This window comes from Vigna unguiculata, chromosome 3, assembly GCF_004118075.2.
Source record: "Vigna unguiculata cultivar IT97K-499-35 chromosome 3, ASM411807v1, whole genome shotgun sequence".
Lineage (NCBI taxonomy): Eukaryota > Viridiplantae > Streptophyta > Magnoliopsida > Fabales > Fabaceae > Vigna > Vigna unguiculata.
In genome coordinates this window covers 3,511,194-3,520,267 of record NC_040281.1, presented here as the reverse complement: position 1 = coordinate 3,520,267, position 9,074 = coordinate 3,511,194, and the positions used below count along the sequence as shown (strand labels likewise).

At 31.1% G+C, this 9,074-nt stretch overlaps 2 protein-coding genes across 2 annotated transcripts; both read left to right on the top strand.

Moving 5' to 3' along the window:
* The first annotated feature begins 495 nt into the window (after positions 1-495).
* On the top strand, positions 496-1,996 carry LOC114174872 (probable aquaporin PIP1-2). Its single transcript, XM_028059601.1, has 4 exons — positions 496-907; positions 1,049-1,347; positions 1,437-1,577; positions 1,674-1,996. The coding sequence occupies exons 1-4, from the start codon at positions 580-582 to the stop codon at positions 1,767-1,769; spliced, it is 864 nt and encodes a 287-aa protein (XP_027915402.1). The 5' UTR covers positions 496-579; the 3' UTR covers positions 1,770-1,996.
* A 3,692-nt stretch (positions 1,997-5,688) lies between these two features.
* Positions 5,689-8,705, top strand: LOC114176105 (short-chain dehydrogenase TIC 32, chloroplastic). The gene is made up of 8 exons (XM_028061037.1): positions 5,689-5,966; positions 6,503-6,734; positions 7,026-7,105; positions 7,207-7,360; positions 7,522-7,600; positions 7,788-7,872; positions 8,137-8,183; positions 8,264-8,705. The coding sequence occupies exons 1-8, from the start codon at positions 5,861-5,863 to the stop codon at positions 8,426-8,428; spliced, it is 948 nt and encodes a 315-aa protein (XP_027916838.1). The 5' UTR covers positions 5,689-5,860; the 3' UTR covers positions 8,429-8,705.
* Positions 8,706-9,074: the final 369 nt, after the last annotated feature.

Here is a 9,074-nt window from a genome sequence, read left to right as displayed (position 1 = left end):
CTTCAAAACCAGCAACAACCTTGTTACATCATGATTATGTTTTATATACACGTATTTTGTTAATAATAAATTAACGTAATCATTCTCGATAACATCTAAACTATTATACTGTCGTAACAATGTGATTAAATGGTTAGTGTAATGTAGTACGAAGTTTGAGTTTTACATATTTACACGTTAAAACATTAAAAAGACAAAAATGTTAAGAGTCTGCGGCGGATAAAGAAGACAACTTTGTATTGTACTGCTCACATCCTTCTACACTTTCTTTCCCCTTTAAATAATCATGCACATAACCATGTTAAGACCTTAACCACGTATTATTAGTTTCTTAATCCTAGAAGTACTATAATCAAAACCAAAACATAACAGGGTTTGCTAAAAACAAAAAAACAGCCACACTTGAACCTTTGAATTACTTTATAATAATATAATATAAGATAAAGAGTAGATTTTTGAGTTTCCTTGCAGTATATAAAGGAGTGCTGGAACCCTAGGTAGGTTATTAAAATTTGGAACAGAGAGAGAGAGAGATTAAGCAGAGAAAGGAAAGGGTGTGAGAGTTGTTGCAGAGTGAAAATGGAGAGTAAAGAGGAAGATGTTAAGGTTGGAGCGAACAAGTTCTCAGAGAGGCAGCCATTGGGTACAGCAGCACAGGGTGACAAGGACTACAAGGAGCCACCACCGGCTCCATTGTTTGAGCCCGGTGAGCTCAAATCATGGTCCTTCTACAGAGCTGGGATTGCTGAGTTTGTCGCCACCTTCTTGTTCCTCTACATAACCATCTTAACTGTCATGGGTGTCAACAGGTCCTCTTCCAAGTGTTCCTCTGTCGGCATTCAAGGCATTGCTTGGTCCTTCGGTGGCATGATCTTTGCCCTTGTCTACTGCACTGCTGGAATTTCAGGTATATCATCTTCCCAGACTTTTGGATCTACTTCAATTCCAAAGTTTAAGGCATGATACGAGGTTGTTTTTCATTACTTCGACAGTATTATTAGACAAATGTAATGGAACTAAGCCAGATCTGCATTTGTTGTGGTTGCAGGGGGACACATCAACCCAGCCGTGACCTTTGGTCTGTTTTTGGCGAGGAAGTTGTCCCTAACAAGGGCACTGTTCTACATTATCATGCAGTGTCTCGGAGCCATATGTGGGGCTGGTGTGGTGAAGGGATTTGAGGGTAATGGTAGGTATGAGTTGTTCAAAGGTGGAGCAAATTTTGTGAACTCTGGATACACCAAGGGTGATGGACTTGGAGCTGAGATTATTGGCACTTTTGTTCTTGTCTACACCGTTTTCTCTGCAACTGATGCAAAGAGAAACGCCAGAGACTCTCACGTTCCTGTATGTCTGCTCTTTCTCTTTCTACACTGCATGCATTCAATTAACTTATGCTATGAATGTGGTTAATTTATGGTATGACATAATTGCAGATTTTGGCTCCACTTCCCATTGGATTTGCTGTGTTCTTGGTCCACTTGGCCACCATTCCCATCACAGGAACTGGCATTAACCCTGCTAGGAGTCTGGGAGCAGCCATTATCTACAACAGGGACCATGCATGGGATGACCAAGTATATGTTCTTCCTTTCTTACATAATTTTTTCCAAGACTTGAAATTTTGTTCTGTTCTGATTAGTGATATAATTTCTGGTTGTGTGGTTTTGCAGTGGATTTTCTGGGTTGGACCTTTCATTGGAGCTGCTCTTGCTGCTTTGTATCACCAGATAGTTATCCGAGCCATTCCTTTCAAGGCAAGGGCTTAGGATCTTCATTCTTCATTCTTCCACGTGCTTGCTTCATTTAATTGTTGTTTATGCATCTGCTGTCTGCTTAATTTCCAAATTCATCATGTGAATCTTTTTGTGTTAATCGATCCTTTATGGATGTAAATTATGACCTGGTTGTTACTTCCTTCATATTGTATTTCTCACACTCTCAAACCATCTCTTTTATCTATATTCTTTTATTTTAATGGATTGTTCCTTTATTATCATACTATCTCAATAGATAAAATAAATATATATAAAGAAAATTCATCTTATTTTTCTCCTATCAGAGATAGTTTCTCCAAAACGTAATTTATGTACGAAACAAAAGAAGTGCTTATTAAATGTTAGAGGACTTTAAGAATATGTGTTGAAGACTCAGATCTGCACAATGCTATGCAGAAAAGTTATGAATGATATATATTGAAGACAGTTAACCATGATGATGCTTAAAAGTTATGACAAGAAATTTGTAGAAGTTATTATTAAGGAATTAAATGAACTTGAATCAAAGTTCTTCATTTGCTTTGAGCACCTTTCATTTCAACACTTTAATTCTAACCTTTATCCTTTTAAGAAATGATTTTTCATTTCCATTCAAGCTTTTTACTTTTGAATCACTTTAACTTTCCAGCATCACTTACATTTTTGTGCCCATTTGCACATCCAATATGTTTCTTCAACGAATTTCGTATACTTTACATGCATTTTAGTTGCTTTTATTTTAACTTAATATCATTTACTCGTTTTCAATTTTCAGTTCTAAAGAAAGTAAAAGTTTCTTCCCTCACATCTAGACCGTGGAAGTATATTTGTTAGTGTAATCATGGAAATTCATGTTAGGTTAACAACAAAAATGACAATTACTCTAGAAGTAATAAATGGTTATGCTTGAATTAGATTTGATCATTAGAAATAATTATTTCCTAAGAATTTAATCGGGGTCGATTTCCTAATGTTATTTATTCATAATTAAATCGATTATGTAATTTAATTGGAGTGTTTTCAAGGTCAAGAAATGATGAAGACAATTATGTAAAGGTTGTTAATTTCGTGAACAAAATTCACTAAAACACTTAACGATTTTGATCTCTTGCTTACTTGGATTTCAATGAAAACCTTATGACAAGTTTGTATTTTTGTTTGTTTTGGTTTTCAATAAAGATGAGAGTGGATACACAATAAAGATGGTAAAAAACCCAAAGTGATAGATGTGATGACAGGAGAAGTTGTAATAAAATAACAACACTAAAGTAAATTGCAAAAACTAAATTATCAAGTAAGTATGGTGACTCAAATTGTAACAATCAACGGTAGATTAGTATTTTTTTTTTCTTTGCAGTGTTTCTTAGAATGTATTATTTCTGGATTTGCACACTTGTAAAATATTATAAGTTGGGATCCTTGGTTTCTTGTTTTCTTTATAAGACTTAGCTTTAGAACGATATAAGAATTGACCTTCAATAGCTTTCGGTCATGACTCTCAATGTTTTAAGTAACTTATTCCTACTTTTCAATGTCCTGAACAATAATAAAATTTTAATAAAACTTGTATTACGAATATATAGTAAGCAAATGTTCGGATAATTAAAAATAATGTCTTTTTTAAATAAAAATCAAATTTAAATTCTTTATTTTTTTTATTTTGAAAATAATACAATAGTGTATTTGGATGAAATAATTTAAAAAAGTAATTTGTTTATTTGGTCAATATAAAATTCTATAAAATAAAATGAGTATTCTAGATGAAAAAATTTAAAAATTTAAAGATATTTCAATAATTAAAACAATAAAATTTAAAATTCCCTTAAAAAAATAAAATTTTACAAGTTATCACTCCCTCTTTATACACGTTACATATATATATATATATATATATATATATATATTATTTGAATATTTAATTTTGAACAAATATTTTTTTCTATTTAAATTTAAAATACTTATTTTAAAATAAAATTCTCTCTTAAAAGAAAAAAAAAACAATTAATTTAAATATCATACAATCATTGGCGGAAGAAGGTTATGACATAGGGGAGCCACGGCTCCCCCCACCATTTTTTTTTTCTTTTTTTTTTATTTAAAAAATAATATTTATATATTATTATTTTATTTATATTAATTGATTTTTATTTTATTTTATTTTTTACATATTTTAAAAAAATATTTATATATTATTATTTTATTTATATATTATTACTTTATTTATATTAATTTAATTTGGATTTTTTTTTAAATTTAAAAATCACATTTTTTTCTCTATTATAATTTCTTATACTTTTTTATTTGGTTTTTCTCTTCTGTGCTTCCATTTCTTTCTCTCATTTTATTTTTATCTCAATTTTCTTATTATTTTCAAAATTAAATTGCACTACGACAAAATTGAAGAGTTAGTGAACATTTTGGACTGAGCAATTTCTTCTTGTGAATAAGTTCATTTTTTCCCTTCTTTTTTTTAAGCAATTTGTTTTCCTCTTGTATGTGGCTTTTCTATGCTCTAGGCATATCTCTATCTGTTAGAGATCATAAAATCATGCTTTAATTGTTGATCAAACTCTTCTTTGTGTAGATAAAGCTATTTTAGGCTTTGAAATTGTGTAAAGGAAGAGCAAGATTAGGAATCTACTATAAGGTAAGGGAAGTTAATCATTTAGAAATTATTAGTTTTCTTAAAATATTGAGTTTTGCTTTTAAGATTTAATTTGAGGTATTCATAATTTTTTTTTTGTAAAAGAATTGACAAATTTATATTAGAAAAAATATGATAAAGAGTAAAAGAATTGATTCTTTTTTCAAGAGGAAGACTTGTGATAAAGATGAAAAAAATGCATCTACGTCGTCTAAAATTGAGAAACTTCATGATAATCCAAATATTGAAGAAAACGAAAAACAACTCTCTAAGGTTCCTAAAGTTACATATAATGAATTTGAAAATACTTTTGAACGTGATCCGGGGAAGCGTCTTCAAATCTGACAATACCCACCAAATCAAATTGATGAGGTACGAATGATTTATCTAAAATGGGGTCCATATCAAATGCATCTAAAAAATTATTCGTTGTTTGGAAATATGATCATCCAAGAAGATTTCAGTACACATGGTTTAGCTTATTTCCTTCATGGTTAGAGTATTCACCATTAAAAGATGCTACATATTGCTTACCGTGCTATCTTTTTAGTCAAAAACCAAGCGGGCGACCTGATTCAGATGTTTTCATTGTTACATGTAATTGAGTTTATTTTTATTGAATTCTAATTGGCAATAAGTTGATTGTCGTTAACATGTTTTAACTTTTTGAATGTTTTTTTATAGGTTTTAAAAGTTGGAGGAGCATTTTGACTAAAAGTAACTTTTTTTTTATATATTATTGTTAATGATAAACTTTATATTACTCTTTCATATATATTATTGTTTGGATTATATTGTCATGAGTGCTTATTTTGAATAAAAAATAATGTAAGAAATTAATTTTTTTTTAATTAAAAAAATAATTTATATATAACAAATATAATTTGGCCCTCCTAAAATTTTTTATCAAGTTCCGCCACTGCATATAATCATGTAGGTAAAAGTTAAGTTAATAGTGACACCTTCGTTTTAGTCATATAAATGTTATTTTAAATAATACATTTTAAAATAAATAAACTAAAAGTATACATCAACGCCAAATAGTTAGAATGATCCACACTACCCCAACTATTGTTTTGGTTTGTTTAAAAATTAGTCGAACCAAAGCTTGATTTTTATTAAGAGATGTAAATCCTGATACTGAAACAACGTATATGTGTCGCCGAAAATTAAAAATAACATTAATCACATTAAATTGTCATTAAAAAATCTCAGCAAAATATTTAGTTATATTAAATATTATTTTTATTAAAAAATGTATCCTTTATTTTAAAAAATATTATATCATCACATTTTTTTACATAACGCAGAGAAAGTTAAGGATTGCAGGTGTGATTTGCAAAAATATGAAGAGTTAATTGTAATTACTTTTAAGTTTTTGAGTATGTGTAAGTTTTATACAGAAATCGGAACTCAACGTGATTTGCGTTTTTGACTTGTTTGGTGTGCGAAAGTAAAAATGTGGTTTCTCGGTTGGAAAGGGGCGTCGGGGTTCTCAGCCACTTCCACAGCCGAACAAGTCACTCAAGGGATTGATGGAACCGCTCTCACCGCCATTGTCACAGGTTTTTCTTCCCTTTTTCCTTTTTATTTTTCTTTACATAAAAATATTCTGTTCTGTGTTTCTGGGTGCTGAGAAAATTGTGTGTGTTTGTATAATTGGATTTTCCACTTGAAGCAAGTCAACATTTTTAACGTTGTCTGATCGAGAACGCCTTGGTCCACTTTAAACCCTTTTGTGGATGAGACGAATTGAAAGTTGTCAGTGTTATTTTCCTTATGTTGTGTTGTAGTTTAATGATGAATCACTTATGGCTTGTTTCAATGGTAGCATTTTATCTTAGCTTTGTATAAAAATAGCCCCATCGAAGACACTATACTTTTGATCTCTTAATAAAATAATATGTTACATTGTCTGGTATACCATATACTACTACATACAACACAGGATTGTTTAACTTTCTTTGGTTCTGATGGTATCTAGTTTTTCTGAATTGTTGAACACATGAGATCATATATATAAACCATTAAATTAATTTAGATTAATTTATTTCTCTGGTTTTAAGTATCATGATTCAGTACTTATGTAGTCCATTTTCAGGAGCATCAAGTGGTCTTGGCCTGGAGACCACCCGGGTTCTTGCATCCCGCGGTGTTCATGTTGTCATGGCAGTAAGGAATGTGGACAGTGGTAATAATGTCAAAGAAACTGTTCTTGAGGAAACTCCCTCGGCTAAAATCGATGTTATGGAGTTAGATCTAAGCTCTTTGGCATCGGTGAGGAAATTTGCAGCAGATTTTAAGTCATCTGGTCTTTCACTCAATATTCTAATGTAAGAGATCTTAACTCTAGTTGTTTTGAGATAACTTGGGTAATGTTTTGTTTGTTTGGCTCCAAGTGGTTGAGTGTGAATGATTGATGACTTTTTGTTATGCTCATATCTATCTGGAAAGATGTTTTTGCCAACTTTTATACTTTCTTGTTTGACAGTGTTTGAGAAACTATACCTGTAAAATTACTTCCTTGTTTTTGTGTGTTGATTGCACACTTAAAGTTGAAACAAATTATAATCTTTTGCTGATTTAAAAGTTGAAAAAAATAATATTCTTTCTTTCCCTTAAAGTAACAATGCAGGGGTGATGGCAACTCCATTCATGCTTTCCCAAGACAATATTGAATTGCAGTTTGCGACCAATCATTTAGGTATGTCGGATTTCTCTAACTTCGTTTCTGCTAAATTTCTTGGTGTTGTCGTATAATTTTAAAAAATATTTTGAAGATTAATATTTAATACTATTTTGTAGGTCATTTTCTCTTGACAAACCTTTTATTAGAAACAATGAAAAAAACAGTACGAGAATGCAAACAGGAAGGAAGGATAGTTATTCTATCATCAGAGGCACACAGATTTGCATACCGTGAAGGAATTTTGTTTGATATGATCAATGATGAATCAGGGTAACAGTCTGATTGGAATAATAAAATCAATGGCAAACCTTTTCCCTGTTTGCTACAAAGCTTTTGCTATAAAACAAATCATAATAAATGTATGCACTATTCATATCCAATGTTGAGTTCCAAAAATTGCATAATTTCCACCTCTATCTGATTTTTATCAGGTACAACAGTTATTTCGCTTATGGACAATCAAAACTTGCTAACATTCTGCATGCAAAGGAGCTTGCAAGGCGCTTGAAGGTATTATATTCATTAAAAATCACCTCCAAGTTATGGAATTTCATTGTTTCCACTTTATTTACTGCAATATTTAGTGTTCTATGTTTGTAAATAGTCTGCTTCAGTAATGGATTTTTCAATCCTTTTGGTCTTTTGACTAACGGTTGGTTTTAGTTTGATGTAACCCTAGCATGTTTCCTTTGTTCAGGAAGAAGGAGTGGAAATAACTGTCAACTCCCTTCATCCTGGATCAATTGTTACAAATATTCTGCGATACCATGGCTATGTTAATGGTTAGTATCTATATGTCATTCAATTAATGTGTTTATTATAGTATCCTTGATTTTGGAAATAGGTCTCATGACCGGTTTACCAAATATTAGACATAGTTATATGACTGATCTAAATAATCCATATCAATATGCTTACAATTCTATATATATATATATATATATATATATATATATATATAAGCAAAACAGATGTTATAGCTGTACAAAATTCCTTGCATAACCATTTGAACTTTCTTTCATGTATCTACTCCTTGGTTTATGCAGTCCTTGCTAATATGGTGGGCAAGTACTTCCTTAAAAATGTTGAACAGGTATTTAGTACATGAATATGCTGTTAATCTGAATGTTACACCAGTGTTTTGATAATTGAATTGTTGGGGCATGTTTATAGGGAGCTGCAACTCAGTGTTACGTGGCATTGCATCCACAAGTGAAGGGAGTATCTGGTGAATACTTTATGGATTGCAATAAGGGCGACCCAACCTCTCTGGCTAAAGATTCAGAGCTGGCAAAAAAACTATGGGAATTCAGCTCAAGTCTGACTAATGCAAAGTAGCTTAAGCTTTGTTTGACTGGACTGAATTAGAGGAAGCTTCGTTCAAAATGAAATTTCAGAGAATAAGAAATTTTGTAGTGGCGTAAGCTTAATCTTGAAGGTTTTAGTTTTAAGTAAATTACATCTCAGACTTCCTAAAAATCAAGCAGTGTACATACTATATCAAACTTGACCAGTTGAAGTACTTCGTTACATTCATATCAAAATCGGTACTCGGAAGTATATGTACTTGGGATTTAGGAAATTCTATCAATGCAATCGCTATAGTATTACCACATGTGCCATGCCTTTTTACGATTGGGCAAATTTCAGTGTTTGGTAAAGAGGATAAAACGAGAAGATAACGTTACCTTGGTTGGCAAGAGTGTAAAGAAAATATGGATTTATGACTGTTGCATCAGAAATGTCTTCATTTTTTTTTAAATTACACATTTCAAAATATTTTGAATGACAAATATCACATTTAACCTAAATTGTAATCTATTTTTCTTCCACACCTATTTCTCTAAAGGGAAGAAAATTATCCTTGTCACATCCTTCTCTTGGATTAAAAGCTACCAAGTTCTTCAGCAATATTTAAACAAGTAGCCTCATTAATGTATGTATAACCGATTGAATTGTTCAGGAAATAAAAGCATGATGAGAT

Excerpts from the sequence above, each read along its gene's own strand:
- LOC114174872 (XM_028059601.1), top strand. The coding sequence starts at position 580 with ATGGAGAGTAAAGAGGAAGATGTTAAGGTTGGAGCGAACAAGTTCTCA. Across the intron at positions 908-1,048 it reads CTGCACTGCTGGAATTTCAG|GGGGACACATCAACCCAGCC; the intron begins GTATATCATCTT and ends TTGTGGTTGCAG. Across the intron at positions 1,348-1,436 it reads CCAGAGACTCTCACGTTCCT|ATTTTGGCTCCACTTCCCAT; the intron begins GTATGTCTGCTC and ends ACATAATTGCAG.
- LOC114176105 (XM_028061037.1), top strand. The coding sequence starts at position 5,861 with ATGTGGTTTCTCGGTTGGAAAGGGGCGTCGGGGTTCTCAGCCACTTCC. Across the intron at positions 6,735-7,025 it reads CTTTCACTCAATATTCTAAT|TAACAATGCAGGGGTGATGG; the intron begins GTAAGAGATCTT and ends TTTCCCTTAAAG. Across the intron at positions 7,106-7,206 it reads GTTTGCGACCAATCATTTAG|GTCATTTTCTCTTGACAAAC; the intron begins GTATGTCGGATT and ends ACTATTTTGTAG.